Source organism: Vicugna pacos, chromosome 9 (genome assembly GCF_048564905.1).
Source record: "Vicugna pacos chromosome 9, VicPac4, whole genome shotgun sequence".
Taxonomy (NCBI): domain Eukaryota; kingdom Metazoa; phylum Chordata; class Mammalia; order Artiodactyla; family Camelidae; genus Vicugna; species Vicugna pacos.
The window spans coordinates 9,455,167-9,475,050 of record NC_132995.1 but is presented as its reverse complement, the minus strand read 5'-3'; the positions used below and the strand labels follow the sequence as shown (position 1 = coordinate 9,475,050).

At 48.5% G+C, this 19,884-nt stretch overlaps 1 protein-coding gene across 4 annotated transcripts; it reads left to right on the top strand.

The window, feature by feature from the left end:
• The first annotated feature begins 549 nt into the window (after positions 1-549).
• Positions 550-17,038, top strand: PVR (PVR cell adhesion molecule). 4 transcript variants are annotated; one of them, XM_015242981.3, is made up of 8 exons: positions 551-833; positions 3,304-3,663; positions 5,515-5,820; positions 7,119-7,236; positions 9,888-10,036; positions 11,097-11,219; positions 12,986-13,017; positions 15,443-17,038. In XM_015242981.3, exons 1-8 carry the CDS (start codon positions 755-757, stop codon positions 15,509-15,511), a joined length of 1,236 nt encoding a protein of 411 aa, XP_015098467.1. In that variant the 5' UTR covers positions 551-754; the 3' UTR covers positions 15,512-17,038. The 4 variants fall into 4 exon arrangements, with proteins under 4 accessions (XP_072822991.1, XP_015098467.1, XP_072822990.1 ...); XM_015242980.3 differs by having other exon boundaries at positions 556-833; positions 15,440-17,038; XM_072966890.1 differs by lacking the exon at positions 11,097-11,219 and having other exon boundaries at positions 550-833; positions 15,440-17,038.
• Positions 17,039-19,884: the final 2,846 nt, after the last annotated feature.

The following is a 19,884-nucleotide window of genomic DNA, read 5'->3' as shown; positions in this document are numbered from 1 at the left end:
GAGAGGAGGCTGCTGAAACCACAGTAGCCATAGCCGGGAGCCCTGGGAGGAGGGGAACTCCCGAAGGTGACATCATGGTCCAGGGGAGGAACACAGAAGCTGCCACAGGTTCCCAATTCGGAAATAACTCAGTGGCCCAGAAAAAGAGTGTCAGAAAATTCAGAGATTTCCCAGAGACCAGCCTCAACAGTTCTATTCAGAAACTCACCCACATACATCCAGAGTGAAAAACACCAAGCATCGGAGCCACGCACTCACCCACGGCTGTGCCAAGATGGAGAGGGCAGCAGGAAACAGAACCCCTCAAACTGGCCAAAGCCCAGAGGGTATTTTCTCAAAGGATATAAGGATGTCACAGAACAAGGGTCAGAGTCACTAGCAGGCCAGGTGGGGACCAGGAAGTCTCCCAAGCTCTATGTCCGAGTAGATGGCTCTCTGGGTCTCTCTCTGAACTCTCAGTTCTCTCCCATCTCACTGACTGTCCTGTCACCGGAATTCGATGACAAGTGTCAGCGCAGGCGCGGAGGGAGGGACTCAGCCTGCGCACCAGGAGCCGGGCGGGGACCGGGCGCCCTAGTCTTCCTCTAAGCCAGTCTGCGGAGGGAAGAAGCCGAACTTCCCCTCCCTGCCCCCAGGCCCCGGCGGCGGAGCGCGGCCGCGATTCCCGGGCAGGAGCGGCGGAATCAGGGCCGCCGGCGGCGGCGCGGCCACAGCGAGCGGACGCCGGGTTAGTGGAGAAGGCGGCGCGCCCAGCATGGCTCAAGCCGTTCTCTTAGCTTGGCCACGGCTGCTGATACCCCTGCTGTCTCTGTTCTGGTGGCGCACGGGAGCCGGTGAGTGACCCCGCGCGGCCGGGCTGCCCCTGCTCCCCTCCTCCCTCTTCACCAGCCCGGGCACTCGGTCCCCTGCGTTCCCCGAGGCTGAGAGCGCCGTCCTCCCCGATCCGCTCCGCCCCAGGGATGGAGGGATGCCGGGCCGGAGTCGGACCCTTCAGCGAGCTTCCCGGAAAAGCAGCCAGACTTCGGTCAGCCTCGGGGTAAAATAAAGTGGGTGTGCTGTGCCCTGGCACGGCACCTGGCGAACCTGCTCACCCTGCTCACTACTCGCAAACCCTTCTCCCCGGCTGCCAACAGCCCGCTGCCGGTGAGAGAGGATGCTGCATGGGGGAAAGAGGGGCAGCGGCACAGAACCCCGTTCCCCTTTGACCCCAAATGTGTGGCTCTAAGGACGTGGCCGTTCGTTCGTTCGTGCATGCATTCATCCCACACACGTTTACTGAGTACCTACTATGTGTGGGGCAGCGTTCCAAGTATTGGGGATACAGCTCTGATGTCAGACGGCCCCGGGTTCAAAATAGCTTTTGACATTTAATACTTGTGTGAGCTCAGGAAAGTGACCTAAGCTCTCTGTTTGCACAAAATGTGTGTTGGGGGTCTTGGAGTCGGGGGGGAATTGTACCTACCTTGTAAGGCTGTGTCTTGGGATGATGCTGAGCTAGGTCAATGCACTCCAGAAGACAGTAATGATGATAGCGACCATTCATGTGAAGAACAGTAGTATTGAGTGTAGACTCCTTCGTGTCCTCATTTCCCAAAGGTCCCATGCTCTGCCCCTTGCTTGCTGGTCAGCCTAGGCGAGTAGTTTGACCTTCCAAAGCTCACTTGCCCTTCGATCCAACGGGGATGAAAATACTAATGTGTGCCCCATGGACTGTGGAGAGGGTTGGAGACAGCCTTGCTTAAGGGAGCAGCCCAGCGCCTGGCACACATTAGGAGCTTGGACCTGGCTATTACACAGGCAACAAGCCCAGAGAAAGGTCATTTCACCCAATTTCATCCTCATAGTGGCCTTGCCATCAGAGGAGACTCACTCGCTCAGAGCAGCACAGCACATCAACGGTGGAGCTGGCATCCGAACCTAGACTGGCATGCTCACCACCCCACAATCCCCTTGAGTCCAGACCATGCCCTTCTTCCACACAGCAAGCTCCTAGCACCCCTGCCCACTACCTCCCAGCCTCCTCTTCTTCATAACAATACTTATGATATTGGTCTTTATAGCGTGCTGGGCATATGCTTTCCAGAAATTTCATCCTTTAGTCCTCACAACACCCTGTCAAGTTATAACCACTCCCACTTTACAGATGAGGAGACTGAGGCTCAGAGGAGTGAAACCACTGGCACAAAGGTCACAGCTAGTGAATGAGTAGCAGGACCAAGATTGAAAGAACTTAATTCCTTCTCACCTCCTCCTCATCCTTATTATTATTTATAAGAATGCACAGCATTGTGTTTATCAATATCAAGAAAAGCCAACGAGTATTGAGGACCTACTATATGTTGGAGCCCTAGGAAGAAAGATTTTCATATGAAGTCTGGTGGATTAGAGGTCAGGAGTACCCTAGGTTCAAATCCCACCTCTTCCACTTGCCCACTGTATATGACCTGCATTAAAAGACTTGTTTCCCCCCTCTCTAAAGTTGGGCTGACCATAGTGTTTGCCTCGAGGAGCTATTTAAGGACTAAATGCTGGGAGACATGAGAAGCACTCAGAACAGTCCCTGATATGTGTAAGCAACTTGTGAATGTTTACTGTTACTAGTCCTATTTTACAAACTGGGAAAAAGAATCAGAGAGGTTAAGTAATCTGCCTGAAGCCTCACAGCAGAAATCTGGAAGGGATTCAAAACCCTAGGGCTATCATCACCTCCCTTCTTGTGCCAAGATCCCCTACAAATATTTTCCTACCTCCAGACCACGGAGAGTAATCATAATATCATATTTCATGGATTCTGAGACCTTGAGTTTCTTCCCATTTTCAGACCTTTAAATCAGAGATGCTGTAACCATTGACAGTGAGTCGTGCTGTAAATGACAGCATCCCCAGTGCCTCTTAAAATCGATGTCTCTAGGGTGATGAAAAAAGTTTTGTAACTAGAAAGTGATGATGGTTGCACAACATCATGAATGTACTTACTGCCACTGCAAGATGGTACTTTTAAATTATTTAAATGGCAATTTTAAGTTTTTTAACCACAATAGTGACCACAATATTTTAAATGATGATGCTGACATAGAGGAAATACGGTAATAACAGCCCTTCGAAGGGGCGTGGGCCTGGTTGCAAACCCAGTCCAGCCCCGCTAACCCTTGCTGCTGCCCAGATCCAGAATGATTCCCACCCCACCCCCCCTACACGCTCCCAACCAAGGGGCTCCAGGCCCCAGGCAAGCGACCTCCTGGTCGCCCCTCCCCATTCAGATCAGGGACACCCGGGTGTGACCCGCCCCGTGTTTCCCCACAGAGACTGAGGTGGTCAGTGTACTGGCCCCTGCCCAGGTGCACGGCTTCCTGGGCGACACCGTGAAGCTGCCATGCAAATTACAGCTCATGGAGGATAAAGTGACAGTGACTCAGGTGACTTGGACCCGGCAGAAGCCGACGGAGGCCATCCGCAGCGTGGCAGTCTTCCACCCTACCCAGGGCCCCAGTTTCCCCGAGCCCGGGCGGTTGGAGTTTGTGGCCGCCAAGCCAGGAGAGGAGCTGCGGGACGCGTCGCTGGCCTTGCGGGGGTTGGGCGCAGAGGATGAGGCCAACTACACCTGCCAGTTCGCCATGTTCCCTCAAGGCGGCAGGAGCGCCCGAACCTGGCTCCGGGTGCTGGGTGAGCCGGGATGACTGGGGACGAAAGGGAAGGGCGTGGCGCAGGGGTGGGGTGGGGTGCGGTACGTAGAGAGGTAAGCACAGGGTGGGGATAGCCGGAAGGGAGTGAGATTCCCTCCAGAGCAGTGATTCTGCGGGCACAAAAGGATGTAGGGCAATGATGGGGGCAGGGGGGATGCAGAGGGGGAGGTTAGAAAGGGGAGGGGCTGGAGGACCAGAAGAGAGTAGCGATCATGGGGAGTAAGACCTTGGGAGACTGAGAGCAGAGGGGATGGAGAGGCTGGGAATGCTGTGTGGGGGAAGGTGGGGGCTGATGCGAGTACGGGGTGGGGGGAGAGGGAGGGGTCTAGGAAGCCCGGGGACCTGGGTTTGGACCCCAGCTAGCCACTACCAGCCTGGGCAAGGGGTTTCCTCTCAGAACCTCCTTTCCTCATCTGTAAAATAGGCTTAGTAAAAATACTGCTGCCTTCAGAAAGCTATCCTGAGGGTCCTGGGAGTTTATCAGGTGAATTGCTTAGAACAGAAGCCCATGTGAGCTAGCGACTACTCCCTTTGGGGAGGAAGAGTTGAAATAGACAGACTGGGAGGCAGGGATCCTGATACCCCGTAGTGGAGGGCTTTCCCCGTGGGGCCAGTTGCCCTTGGGCATTGTCATGGAATCCTGCGGTCATTTTCCTGAGCACCAGGGAGTCAGGCCTTCCTCTTGGCAATTGAGTACAATTGTTCAAGTTCCTCAGCTGTGAAAGGGAGCTCACTCTGACGATGAATAAGAGCTGACATTACCTTTTCACTTAGATGCCAGGAACTGTTCCAAGCCTTGCATGAATGACTCATGAAAGGTTAAGTGCCTGGAACAATGCCTGGCATACAGCACCCAGACAAAGGCAACTCTCATCATTTCAGAAAACTTGGGACTTCAGGACTGATGGTTTAGGATGAGGGTAAAACAGAACCAGTGAGTCAAGTTAAAGAGAAATCTTCAGTAACAATAACTCAGGTACTGATGAGAAAGGAACCAAGTGAAGCCCCAGGTCAGGGAATCACCAAAATGATGATTAAGAAACAGTCGAGGTAGTTTTGGAGTCAGATAGACCTCGTGTAAAAGCCCAGCTCTGCCGCTGTAACTTTGGGCCAGTCATTTTCCCTCTGAAACTCCAGGGCACAGCTCAGCCCTCCTCTCTTCCAAGAAGCCCTCTGCAACCACCTACATACCACCCCCAGATTCAGGCACCCCTTCTGGGCTCCCCCATCCCAGCCTTGCTCACTCAGAGTCATCACTGTCTAGGGAAGTCTCTCTTCCCCTTGGACCGCCCACCCCAGGAAGGCAAGGATGAGGCTGTCTCAGTCATTGCTGGGTCCTCAACGCTGCCCATCACAGAACCAGCCAATGGATTCAATTACCAATAATAAATAAATAAATAGGGCATTTATTATGTGCCAAGGACCGTTTTAAGAGCTTTACCTGCATTTTCTCATCACCAATAACTCTATCATCATCCCCAGTGGACAGACAAGGAAACTGACTTGCCCAAGGCCACCCTAATATATATATATATATATATATATATATATATATATATATATATATAGTTTCACATTTTTTATTCGTATTTATTTGGGGGAGTAATTGGGTTTTTGTTTATTTATTTTTAATGGAGGTACTGAGGATTGAACCCAGGACCTTATGTGTGCTAGGCATGCGCTCTACCACTGAGCTACACCCTCCCCAACCCAAGAGCTGAGATTTGAACCTGGCCATTCTGTACCCTCAATTAGCCACCCTCCTCTGCTGCTGAGATGTTTAAGTGACTTCAGGCAAGGAGTGACCCGTCTCTTTCACTCCTATCCCCAGCCAAACCCCAGAACAAGGCTGAGACCCAGGAGGTCCCACTCAGCCCACTCGGCCCAGAGCCTGTGCCTGTGGCCAGCTGTGTCTCCACGGGGGGTCGCCCGCCTGCCCACATCTCCTGGTCCTCGCACCTGGACAGGAAGGCAAATAAGAGCCAGGTGCCAGGGCCCCTGCCCGGCACCTTCACCGTCATCAGCCTCTTAACCTTAACACCTTCAAGCCAGATGGATGGCGAGAACGTCACGTGCAGAGTGGAGCATGAGAGTCTGGAGGAGCCGGCGTTGCTGCCTGTGATCCTCAGCATGCCCTGTGAGTGTGCCCTGGTGGAGGGACCCCGCCCCCACCCTCCTCCTGCCACCGTCTACACTGACTTCCCGGGCCACTTTCAACATTACCCCATCATCCACACTAGCTTCCCCTGACTATCGTCTACACCCCCTACACCATCTACACTGGCTCTCCTGGGCCACAAACAACACTGTCTTTCATTGCCTAAACCAACAGCTAAGGCCACAGTCCACATTCCTGTCCGGGTTGTCTACCTGGCTGTCCTGGCCACTATCTCCACCAACGCCCCACACTGGTTTCCTTGAGCCCAATCTACACACAGTGCCTACATCTGCCTCCCTGGGCAACTGTCCACACCGACCGTGTCCACATGGCTGCACACTTCCCCATGGTCTACACCGACTCCCTTGTTCGTTTTCTATACTGCCTTACCTTTGTCTACACTGGCTTCCCTGGGTCCCAGAAGCACTGCCTCCATTGTCTACACCAGTTAGGCCATCAGCTGTGGGGAGTTGTCACTGTTCCCCACGTTGCCTAAAGTGGTTCCCCTGACCACGCTACATTGACACCCCACATTTTCTACACTGGTTCTCCTAGGATGTCTCTCACACTGACCCGCAACACTGCCTACACTGGCTCCCTTAGAGAACTGTCCCCCCAGTGTAGTCTCCACTCCCCTCTGCCCCAATGTGGTCTATACTGGCTGGTCTAGGGTCTGTGCCCCCATCGTTGTCTGTACTGAATAGACCCTCCCAGGCAGCTGCTGCACTGATTCCCTCAGGCACTGTCTACACCGGACCCCTTCAACATTGCCACTGGGTCTGAGAGAGGAGGGGATCTCTACTGACTCCCCCACACACAAACACACACATTCTGTCTCACTGGCCTTCCTCCTGGGGATTTTGAATAGTCTTCCCTGTCGCTCACTTTTGGGTTGGATAAGCAGCAGGCTGAAAAAACATCATCCAGGATTCTTTCCTGCAGGACTTGTCAGAGCCTTGAATATGCTCCTGTGCATTCTGAGCGCCCAGGAGGTCCAAGGCACGCCAGGACCTGGCTTTACCCAGGAAAAGGAGTAGAGAGAAGCAGGTCCTGAGATGCCCTCCCTGTGCCTCACCACCTCTCACCCTCCGGAGGACTCCCCAGGCTTCTATTCTCAGAGGGAACCCACTGCCCCAGACCCCTTCCAGGCCTCTCCATCTTGGGCCCTTCCCGAAACCCACTGAGGCCTTTTCCAGTTGTGACATGAATTCCAAATATCTTTAGGCTGACTATGTGAAGGCTCCCTGTCTCTGAGCCTATGTGTCTGTTTCCCCCAGATTCCCCTGAGGTTTCCATCTCTGGCTATGATGACAACTGGTACCTTGGCCTCCGTGGGGCCACCCTGCACTGTGACGTCCGCAGCAAACCAGAGCCCACGGGCTATAACTGGAGCACGTGAGTCCTGGGTCGGAAGAGGGAGGGGCTGGGGACCCAGATTCCCCAGGATCCTGAGAAATGAGGGGGTGGGGGACCTGGACTCCTAGGTCTGAGGGAGGAGGGGTGTAGGCAGGAAAGTAAAGAGAGCAAGAAGTCAACTTGGGGCCCCCAGGAAAATTTCTGTCTCGCATGCATAGAGTTTACGAGGTGGTTTAGTCCAGATGAGATGACATACCGGCTGTGTGCCAAGTACTTAGCCTCAGCCCGCACAATCCCCATATTCTGGGCACAATCCACACTATCACCATGTCGGGTTAAAGACCAGCTGGGCCCCAGCAGCTGCCGTCATTGGCCAGGGCACATAGCCACGGAGGCGCAGAGGTGACTCCAATCAGCGCCTGGATCCAAACTCGATCCTCTTAACCCCTGGGCTGGGCCACCTGCCCAGCTACCTCGTGTAACCTGCTCTGTCCTTGCTGATGGAACAAGTCCTGTCCCTATTCTCTGGATGAGGAAATTGAGAGGCGGAGCAATCAGAAGGTTTCCTCAAATTCATGCGGACACTGGGGTTAAAAGTGAGGGAAGAGGGGGAGGGTATAGTTCAGTGGTAGAGTGTGTGCTTAGCATGCATGAGGTCCTGGGTTTAATCCCCAGTACCTCCGTTAATAAATAAACCTAATTACCTCCTCCCTAAAAAAAGTTAAAAAAATAAAAAGCATTTTTTTAAGTGAGGGAAGATAAAGGCAAAGGGGTAAATTGTTTTTATATAATTTTTATTGGACCTTTTTCCTCACTACAAAAATAACTGGCAAGCATTGTGGAAACTTTAGACAATATGGTTATTGCAAAAAGAAAACAGCACCGAAGGTCAAGCATGCCCAGCCACCTCCAGGAATAGCCGCTGCGACCCCTTGTAATATGTCCTTCCTGTCTTTTTTTTTTCCCCTCAATGTTTCTACACAAAAATTGTGCTGTACATACAATTTTGAAACTTCTCTGTTTTGTGAACATCCTTCCATGTCAAAGCCTGTAGATCCATTTTCCCCAACATTTTATCAGGAGATTTTTCAAACATACAGAAAAGTTGTAAGAATTGTCCAGCAAACACTCAAAAACCCACACGTGGATTCTCCCATTAATATTTTCCTGTTAGTTGTTTTTATCACATTCCTGCCCATCGGTTCATCCCTCTGTCCATCCATCAAACAGTCTTTATCTTTCATGTTTCAAAATACCCACAACCCCTCCTTCATGTTGCTCGGATTCCATCCTAGGTGATACCTTCAATGACTTAACCAATCCCAAGTGGGGATAGAGGCGCTTTCCCATTTTCAACTATGCAGATGTCATGGTGGAGACCAACCGTGTCTGTCCACCTCCATGGATACCCACAGTAGGGTCTTGATGGTGAAAGGAACTGCTGGCCAAAGGTTTCCAACTGGTGTTGACAGCCAGCCTTTATTTTCCTGCCCCAAAACACCACAGTTCAGGCTTACAAGCCACAGGGCGGGGTTTCCAGGCCCGCTCTGCCAAATGCCCAAATCCGTGCCTCTGTCTCCTCCATCCCTTACGCCAGTGTTTCCTGATGGCTGTGGGCCAGACGCTGTTGACCCACATACCTTGGTAAATAAAATAGAGCAAACTCCGTCCCCTCTTGGAGTTCCCATTTGGGTAAAGGAGAGAAACAATAAACAAGATAATGTTGTCAAGGACGGTAGATAAAGGTAGATGAAGGCCGTGGAAAAGATAAAGCGGGGAGAGGAGGATGAGGAAGGGGGTCACTGCATTTGAAATAGAGTGGCCCAGGAAGGTGTCATAAAGGTGACATCCGAGCAGAGGCCTGAAAGAGGTGAGGGTGAACAGTGTGGTACTGGTGGGAAGAGCATTCCACACACAGGGAACAGAACATGCGAAGACCCTGGGATGGGAGCATAACTGGAGTGTTTGAGGATCTACTGTTGGCCACCGTGGATAGCTAAGAGCAAAGGGGAGAGTAACAGACAGTGTGATCAGTGGCATCAGGGGGCCAGCGTGTATGGGACCCATACCCATGGTAAGGACTTTTGTTTTATTCTGAGTGAGATTATAGAGGTGGACTTTGGATAGAGGAGGGACTTGAGCTGACTTAGTTCTGATAAGATCTCTCAGGCTGCAGAATAAGGGACAGAGTGGGGTGGGGTGAGGGTAGAAATAGGGAACCCCATGAGAAGGTGGCCGCAGTGGACCAGGAGTAGGGGGCACAGCCCTGGGTGGTGGCTGCGGTCCTTTGCACTCACCTCTAGATCCACAGTGGCCTCCCTGTGGATCCTCAAATACTTCAATTATGTTCCCATTCCAGGGTCTTCACATATGCTGTTCCCTATGCCTGGAATGCTCTTCCCACCAGTTTGCACACTGGTTACTCTCACCCTTGCCTCCTTCAGGCCTCTGCTCAGGATTCTGTATATCCAGTTGGATTCTGGATAGATTTTGAAGGTGGGGCAGACAGGATCTGCTGATAGGCTGGACGTGACTGTGAGCAGAAGAGTCAGGAGAACTCCAGGTTGCTCTCAGGGGCTATCACAGATGTCATGAGGGCTTCTGCGTTCCCAGCATACAGTAAGTGCTCAATCACCTGTCACTCTAGGCCTCCACCAGAGGCCCCTTCCTCACCCATGTGTCTCTCCCAGGTCCACGGGACCCCTGCCACCCTCTGCTGTGGCCCAGGACACCCAGCTCCTGATCCACACCGTGGATGAATCCATCAACACGACTTTCATCTGCCTTGTCACCAACGCCCTGGGGACGGGCCAGGCAGAACTGACAGTCCTGGTCAGAGGTGAGGCGCCTCCTGGGTGGGGAGAGCAGAAGGACCATAGAAGGAAGTCACGGGAGGATTCTCTCTGGGGGAAGAGTTTAGAAGTGGTCCCTGGTAAGGGAGCCCCTCAGCCACAAGAATGCTCTCTGACTCCCATCCTTCCCCTAAGCTCCCTCATGGAAGGTCCAACAGGACCAGCTTTACTCTCTGTTAACTCAACATCTGTGCCACGGGAACCACGGTACCGCCACCAGGACTCAGCCGCTCTGCAAACCTGGCTGGGGTAGCTGGGTGATGCCCCTTTCACTGGGACTCAGGAAGGCTTTCCAAGTGTATCAGGCAGAACTCTACCATTCAGAATTGCTAGAAGCACAACTCAAAATAGTGAAGCAAAAATGAGATTTAAAAAAAAATTTTTCTCCATTATTTCCTTCACCACCATATTTGAGTATTATTACCCTTCAGTAGTATTATATTTTAATATAATATATAAATAATAAAGTTCATCCTTTGAACATGTACACTTTTTTCCTTAGTATATTTTCGAGGTTTTACAGCCATCAGGACTACCCAATTCCAGAACAAAAAAATGAGACTTTATTGAAAATGTGCCTCCAAGGATGGTTAGATCCAGGTGCTCCAACTGTGTAACCCAGGAGCTTTTCTTTACCTCTCTTGTCTGTGCTTTTATCTATGCTGACTTCATTCTCTGGAAGGCTCTCCCCTCAGGAAGGTGAGATGGTCCTCAGCTCTCAGCCCAATTCAGTAATCCCAAGGGAAAATACACCACTTTCAATAACTCTAGCCACAGTCTCAGGGCTGGCTCTCACTGGCTCAACTTGGGTCACAGACCCCGCTATGAACCAATCACCGCAGCCAGGGAGAATGGAATGCCCTGACAGGCCGGGCCCAGGTCAAAGTCCCATCCTAGGAACCAGAGGATGGTGTCAAATCCACCTGAACCATATAGACTAAGGGAAGCAGAGCGGTAGCTTCCTTTAAAAATGAGGAGTAATGTTTTGGGGGCAGGTGAAAACCCCAGAAGTCTCTCAATTTAATTCTCTGCTTCCTTTTCCTGCAGGACTTCCTAGGGAGCAACCACATTCGGGCTTGCCTCCTTGGAAAATTATCCTCCTGACTCTGGGAATCCTGGTTGTTCTGGCCTTGTCCCTATTCATTTATCGCTGGCGATGCAGAAGCCTCTGTGAGTCCCCTCCTTCCTGGCACGTCCTCCGCCTCTCTGCTGTAAATGAACATCACCACAGCCGCCATAACTGAGCCCATACTATGTGCCAGGCTCTGCGCTAAGCCGTCCACATGGCAGCCTCTCACTGAGTCCTCACCTCAGTACCATGAAGTTCCCCTATTTGACAGGCGAGGACATTGAGACCAGGGAGTTTGAGTCATTAGACTGTTGACTCATTTTACAAATATTTCGGGAGTGGGAGCAGATCCTGTAGGGCCTCGAAGCCCAGAGTAAGGACTTTAACTTTTAATTCAGTGACACAGGAGCCCCACCAGAAGGATGGAGGGCAGAATAACACTTAACTGCACTCCCACTCACCCCCAGCTTTCCTCTATCTGCCTTGCTCAGGAGTGACTCCCTAACTGCTCTCATGGAAAAAAAAGGAGGTGGCAGGAACTGGCACCTCGATCCCTGGCTCAAAAAGGACCTGATGCTCTCACCTCAAGGACTTTGCAAGGCTGTTCCCCTGCCTGGAGCACCCTCCCCATGGCTCCCTCTGACAAAGTCCTGCGGCTAATTCTGTAATCAAAAGAACTATATTTTGCTGAGCACTTTCTCTGTGCCAAGGACTTCCTCTGCACAGCCCCCTTGAATGTCCACAACCACCCTGCAAAGAGAGTCCCGCTGTGAGCCCAACTTACAGATGAGGAAATGTTTGCTCAGAAGGGTGAAGTTGCCTGCCGAGTGACACACAAGTGGAATGTCAGGAGTAGATGGCAGTTCTGTTGGCTGGAAAGCTTTGTTCCCTCAATCACTAAATAAAATTACCTCCCCACATCCCAATGGGAGGCCCCCTCCTCCAGGAGGCCCTCCATATTCTTCCTTGAAATGAGCCAAGCACCAGCTCTAGGCTCCCCTACCCCGGCCTTGCCCACTCAGGGATATCACTGTGCAGGGACTCGTGTGTCTCTCCAGTGGACTGTGAGCCCCAGGAGGGCAGAGCTAGAACCATCACAATCACGGCTGTATCCCCAGCACCACCTACCACCAGGATAGGCATGAAAGAGATATTTGAGGAAGTGTTTGCTGAATACATCATGTCCAGAGCCAGACTGCCTATGTCTGGGCCCACACTCTACTGCTTTATGGTGTCACCATGAGCAAATGACTTACTCTCTCTGACTCGAGTTTCCTCATCTGTGAAATGGAGTAACTGTACCTGATGATACAGGCAAAGGCCTCAGTGCAGTGGTTGCACTCTGTAAGCCACACGCGGGGCGTACGCATAGCTGTGATTATTACCACCACTCCTGCGGTGTCTATGATGCTTAATATGTAAGTACCATGAGAGCAGGGATTTTTGTCTGTTTTACAGCTATATCCCTAGCACCTAGGATGCCCCTGGCACAAAGCAGACATTCACTATTTACTGAATAAATCCCGGTTTGATGGTTGAGGAAACTGAAGCCCAGAGAGGTTAAGTCAATTGCCCATTGTCACCCAGCTCCTTAAGGACAGAACAGGAATCTGAACCCTTCCATCTGGTTCCAGAGCCTGTGCTCTGTAAATATTGACTTATACCTAATAACTGAATGAAGAACTACATGAAGCGTATATCCCAGGTGTGTTTTAGAAATATAGAAACTGTTTTGGGAAGTGACTCCCCCATATCAATAGCAGAGCTGGGACTTAGAATTCAAGGGACACAGCCACCCACACGTCTTCTTCCCATGCTCTCCTGCACTGTCATTCATTCCTGACCACTTCTCCTCCTGCTTCCCCAGGTCACAAACGGCGCAGCCCCTCTGCTAATGGCGTAAGTGTGGTGGTGGGGCTGAAGAGGGTGTGTGTGTGTGGGAAGTGGGGTCTGCATGAACCTCAGATTAATCACTGTGGGCTTTCCCAAGGCAGAGCCAGGCATATCTGGGCACCTGCAGCACTGAACCAAAAGCCTGAATGGCCTCACATGTCAGGTCCTTGATCTCTTCTCCAAATGCCTTGAGCAGCAGTTCCCAACCCTTCCTGCCATAGCCCCTGTAAGGTTTGAGAAAATGCAGGTTCCTGGGCCTTGCCCCCTGAGAGTCTGGTCTGGTGGGTCTGCACTGAAGCCTGGAGATCTGCATTTTCACAGGCACCCCTTCCCTCCCCACTCATGACTCCACCTGGAGAAGTGTTGCCCTGGTTCCCAGAGGGTAGGGAACATGACTGCAGCTCTTTTTTTTCTCTTTAGGTGCACTTTTAATGAATTTTTATACACATGTAACAGTTTATGTAGACCACATCTGCACCACGGTCATGATACAGAACATTCTCACCACCCCCAAATTTCCTTCTGCCCCGTTTTAGTCAATTCTCTCACTCCCCTCTCAGCATCCACCAACACTGATCAGGAGTCCATCCCTCCAGTTTTGCTTTTCCTAGAACATCCTATAAGCACATATAATGCATCTGAGGTTCCTCCATGTTGGGCTGCCTCCATCAGTAGTTGGTGTTTGTATTTTTCTGAGTAGCATCAGATATACTAGTTTGTTTACTCACTGCTCAGTTGATGGACATTTAGTTTGTTACAAGTTTGTTGCTATTATGAATTGCTATAAAATTAATGTGCAGGGTTTTCTTTGTGGACATATGTTTTCACTTCTCTTGGGTAGATGCCTAGGAGTGGAATAGCTGGGTCTGTTCTTTTGCTAATGCCATCTTGCCTTGATCAATGTAGCTCTACTGTAAGTCTTGGAATCAGCTAGTGTTTGTTCTCCAACTTTGTTCCTTCTTCTTTTAAAAAGTTGTTTTTTAGGCAATTCTAGTTTCTATGTCTTTCCATATAGATATTGGAATAAGCTTCTCAATATCTACAAAAATGCATGTTAAGATTGGGATTGTGTTAAACCCATACATCAGTTTGGATCTGGCAATCCATGAACATGGTATATTTATTTAGATCTTCTTTGATTTCTCTTACCAATGTTTTATAGTTTTCTACATACAAATTTTACACATTTTCCCCAAGATTTAATAACTTTATGCTACTGTAAATGGTACTATTTTAAAATTTCGATTACTAATTATTCATTGCTAGTATATAGAAATAAAATTGATATCTGTATATTGACCTTTATTCTTTGATCTAGATAACCTACTTATTAGTTGTAGTAGCCCTACTATTTTTTAACATTATTTATAATTGCCAAGATATGGAAGCATCCTAAGCGCACATCAATAATAGATGAATGGATAAAGAAGACACAGCATACATATGTAATGGAATACAATTCACCCATAAAAAGAAGGATATTTTGCCATTTGCACCCCTTCATTCACTTTTTATTTCCACTTCAAAAACCAGAATTTTGTAACAGGTATAAACATTTTCATTGCATCAAAAACAACTAAATACCTAGAAATAAACTTAACCAAGGAGGTTACCTATACACTGAAAACCGTACAACATTGATGAAAGAAACTGAAGATGATACAAAGAAATGGAACGATATCTTGTGCTCTTGGATTGTAAGAATCAACATTATCAAAATGGCCATACTATCCAAAGCAATCTACAGATCCAGTGCAACCCCTGTCAAAATACTCACATTTTCCACAGAACTAGAACAAACAATTCCAAAATTTATATGGAACCATAAAAGACCCCAAATTGCCAAAACAATCTTTTGTTAAGTCTTTTTTTTTCTCTTTCTTCTTTTTGTTCTCTTTTCTTAAGTTTTGATGACTAGAGAAGTTCCTTTAACATTTGTTGTAAAGCTGGTTTGGTGGTGCTGAATGCTTTTAGCTCTTGTTTATCTGTGAAGTTTTTGATTTCTTCATCAAATCTGAATGAGAACCTTGCTGGGTAAAGTATTCATGGTTGTAAGTTTTTTCCTTTCGTCACTTTAAATACATCATGCCACTCCCTTCTGGCCTGTAGAGTTTCTGCTGAAAAATCAGCTGATAACCTTACGAGAATTCTCTTCTATGTTATTTGTTGCTTTTCTGTTGCTAATTTTCATATTTTCTCCTTATCCTTAATTTTTGTCAATTTGATTACTGTGCGCTTTGGTGTGTTCCTCTTTGGGTTGATCCTGTGTGGAACTCTCTCACTTCCAGGATTTGGGTGACTGTTTCCTTTCCCAAGTTGGGGAAGTTTTCAGTTACTAATGCCTCCAGCTCTTTGCATGCTAGGCTTCAGGGAGAAGATTTTTGTTTGAAAAGTGCCTGAGGCTAAAGTTTGCATATCCTCCTTCTAGAAGGTCTCCTATTCAACTGTGGACAGTAAAGACAGCTCTCCCCAGGATCCGCCAACAGAGAGCACAAGGTGACAGCATCAGGACCGAATGGAGAGAGAGACTGCAGCTGGTGAGGATGTGGGTCTCACAGCCGGACCCCGCCTCAGTAGATGAAATCTCCCTCCAAAGAGACCCTCCCCGAGCCAGACCTCAAGAATGTCCCTTCTTACGTGCAAGTTCAGGGGTCCCCAAGACCACCTTCAGGTCGAATCATTCACTACAAGGACTCACAGAACTCAGGAATGCTGTTGTACTCATGGATACTCAGTTACAGTTTATTTCACTGGAAGTATGAGATTAAGGTCAGCAATGTGAAAAGGCTTGCAGGGAAGGGTCTTGGAGAGACTGCACACAAGCTTCCAGTTGTCCACTCCCTGTGGAGTCATGTGGACAACACTTACTTCTCCCAGCGATGATGTATGACAACACACACACAATACTGCCAACCAGAATAGCTCATCTCAGCCTTGGTTTCCAGGGTTTTTATTGGGGGTCAATCGTGTAGACACAACTGACCACCCACATAGCTGACTTCAGTCTCTAGCACCAACATAGGTCAGGCTAATATACTGTGGTCCAAGGCCCCCACCACAAAGTACACTGCTGGCACAGACTATCCAGTGTGGCCCACGGCCACAGGTCAACAAAGACTCCTATCAACCAGCACATTCCAAGAGCTTAGAGGTTACTTCCCAGGAGCCAAGGGCAAAGGGCTAGGTATCTTTTTGAACAAACTTAATCCTTTCCTGCATAGCAGAACCACACAGAATGCTCCAACTACTGAAGATTTTTTCATAAGAATCTGATCTCTGGTCTTGAACTTCTAAATCTCTGTATAATATGGAATGTCTGTAGTTACAAGAAATAGCGACGGACCGTTATCACCAGAAGAGAACCAAAGGCTGGAGCCCAGCTGCCCGAGGCTGCCCAAGGAGCCAGCACAACTGGTGGTCATGACCTTAGAGGCTGTCTGTTCCAAGCACCTTCTGCCAAGACTCAGCCCCAGGAGAACATCTGTAGCCAGGGTGCTAATATTGACAAGATGCTGGCAACCCATCAAGGTAAAGCACGAAGTTGTTTCCAAAACAAGGAGGAAGAGACACCGAGGAAGCAGAAACTACAGAAGAAACATTTCCCACAGACCAGGACCCAGGGCGCAAAACTGCTCAGATACAACTGACCTCTTTACTTTGAAATGGTCTTGATGCCAGGCACTAGAATTCCTCTTACAGACAGAACTGTCTGTTGGAGAAGATACCCTAGGGAGACAGAGACCTTGGACCAGAATGCAAGGCATGAGCTGCTCTGCAAGAGAGATGAGAAGGATTCAGCTTTGCTCTGGACTGATGGGAGGGTGCAGGACAGAGAAGGATGGGGACAAAATGGGACTCGGCGGGACGGGAGGGGGAGCAGTGGGGTAACGAGGCCAGTGGGCTCCATAGTGTCAGGGACACAAAGGGAGATTTGTAGCCTTGCTGCCATATAAACCCCTGACCGTCCCCAGCCCCCAAACATCTCATTAAAGTTTATTTATTAACCTCAAGTGGCTGTGTGCAAGGGGGTCTTTTGTGGGAACTGAGGAGAGACCAAGTTTCATGTGGGCTGTCACTGGGTGAGATGGAACCAGAGGTGTGGAGGCAAGACCTTGAATCAAGAAGATCATAAGGACACAAGTCCCCAGAATTCTCAGACACCAAGGGGAGTGCGCACCTTATTTCTCTTTCTCTCTCTCTTTAATTTAACTAGAAAATACAGGCATACCTCAGGTATTGCCGGTTCAGTTCCAGACTATAGCAATATAGCAAATATCACAATAAAGATGTTGCAACATAGTGGATATCGCAATTAAGCAAGTCATGCAATTTTTTGTTTTCTAGTGCATATAAAAGGAATGTTTGCACTATACTGCAGTCTATTAGGTGTACAGCAGCATAATGTCTAAAAAATGTACATACATCAACTTTAAAGTGCTTTATTGCTAAAAAATGCTAACCATCATCTGAGCCTTCAGTGAGTCATAATCTTTTATGACTTACAGTCAACAGTAACAGCAGACTTACAGCTGTTATAACAACTGTGGGGCCAACTGACATCCTTCAAAGTCCAACAACCCCCGTTTCTGGGCTCTCAGATGTCTGCCTGTGATCCCTCAGCAGGCAAAGTACATTCTTTACTGGGCATGTTTCCACTAACAAACTAACAGCCCTAGGTAATGCTCAGGCTGGTTTGTTCCAGCCCACCTAATCAGTCATAAACCACACCGCCCTTCACGGACCCTAAACTTCTTACCTCACCTACAACCAATCAGAGACTTGTGCACAAGCCCATCAGGCACCTTATGACCCTTATAAAAGACCCCAACAACCAGCCCTCGGTGCTCACACAGGCACCTCTCGTCTGTGTGGCCCACTGGTTGCCTATAGCAGTGTAACCTAATAAACTCCCTTACTAGCTCCTCCTTCATCTTTGTAAATTCCTTTACCAACCCGCATCACCACATCTCTGACTGGACACCACTGTTTCCCACAACATCAAAGATCACTGGCCACAGATCACCATACCAGACAGAATAAAGAGAAAGCTTGAAATATTGAGAGAATTACCAGCGTGTGACATAGAGACACGAAGTGAACAAATGCTGTTGGAAAAATGGCACAGAACTGTTTGACCCGGGGTTGCCACAAACCTTCAATTTGTAAAAAATGCAATATCTGCAAAGCACCATAAAACAAAGAACAATAACATGAACCCTGCCTGTACAGAAAATCCCCAAACTGAAAGTTATAAAAGCACCTCAGGGGTCCACTTTGAGTTAATTTTGCATATAGGGTATAAGGTTAAGGGTCCAACTTCATTTTTTTGCATGTGGATATCCAGTTTTACACATTTGAATTAACACCACAAAATTGTACACTCAAAGAGGGAGGGTATAGCTCAGTGGTAGAGTGTGTGCTTAGCAAGCACGAGGTCCTGGGTTCAATCCCCAGTGCCTCCATTAAAAAAAAAATTAAAATAAATAGACCTAATTACCTCCCCTGCAAAAAAAAAAATCATATAATAAATAAATGATACACTTAAAAGTAGTTAAAATGGCAAATCTTTTGCATCTCTATTACCTCAATTTTAAAAAATTAATAACATGATACATCAAAAACCTTTGACTTGTACCTTTTGGGTAGGGGGAGTTGTGTTACCACAAACTTAGTAGCTTGAAAAACACAAAATTATTCGTTTACAGTTCTGGAGGTCAGAAGTCTGAAATGAGTCTTGGAGGGTTAAGATCAAGGTGTGGGGAGGGCTGGTTCCTTCTGGAGGCTCCAGGGGAGAGGCCCTTTCCTTGCCTTTCCAGCTTCTAGAGGCTGCCTGCGTTCCTTGGCTTACAGCCCCGCACTGCATCACCATTCCCCTCCCCACTCCATTATTACATCACCTTCTTTCTTCTTTGACCTTCCTGCCTCCCTCCTTCCCTTATGAGGACCCTTGTGATGACATTTACGGCTCCCCCTAGACAATGCAGGATAAACTCCCCATCTCAAGGTCTCTAACTTAATCACATCTGCAAAGTCCATTTGCCATGTAAATAGACATATTCACAGGTTCCAGGGATTAGGACCTGGGTATCTTTGGGGACCCATTATTCTATTTGCCTCTCCTACCCTGGGCCCCTGCTCCACCGCAGATAACCATGGCACTGCTTTCTGGTAAGTTTATTTTATTTTTTTTTCCTGGTAAGTTTTTTTTTTGCACAGATGATACACACATGTATTTTCCTCTGCAATAGGTTATGTCTCATACACACCATTCTGCCCCTTGCTTTTATTACCTAAATTTTCTGGAAATTCAGAGAGAGCCTCTTTAGTCTTTTTATAGCCACACTGTCCTCCTCCCCAGGGGCTGTTCAGGACTTTTTCAACCAGGCCCCTATGGATGGATATTTGTATTGTTTGCACCCTTTCACTATTAGGAAAGCGATGTAGTAAGTGAATGACCTTGCGTGCTGTCACTAAGCATGGGTATTGGGACATACTCTGGAGGTGAAATTACTGGATCAAAGGTAGTGCCCCTTGGGTGGACCTAGAGATGATCATACCAAGTGAAGTAAGTCAGACAGAGAGAGACAAATACCATATGATACCACGTATATGTGCAATCAAAAAAAATGATTACAAATGAACTTGTTTATAAAACAGAAACAGACTCTCAGACATAGAAAACAAACTTGTGATTACCAAAGGGGAAAGGTGGGGGAGGGATAAATTAGGAGTTTGGGATCAACAGATACACACTATTATATATAAAATAGATAAACAACAAGGACCTACTGTGTAGCACAGGGAACTATACTCAGTATCTTGTAATAACCTATATGGAAAAAAATTTGAAAAATAATATATATACATATGTAA

Bases quoted from the DNA above. Each gene is read 5' to 3' on its own strand.
- PVR (XM_015242980.3), top strand. From the start codon at position 755: ATGGCTCAAGCCGTTCTCTTAGCTTGGCCACGGCTGCTGATACCCCTG. The intron at 834-3,303 runs GTGAGTGACCCC...GTTTCCCCACAG, and splicing joins CTGGTGGCGCACGGGAGCCG to AGACTGAGGTGGTCAGTGTA. The intron at 3,664-5,514 runs GTGAGCCGGGAT...TCCTATCCCCAG, and splicing joins AACCTGGCTCCGGGTGCTGG to CCAAACCCCAGAACAAGGCT.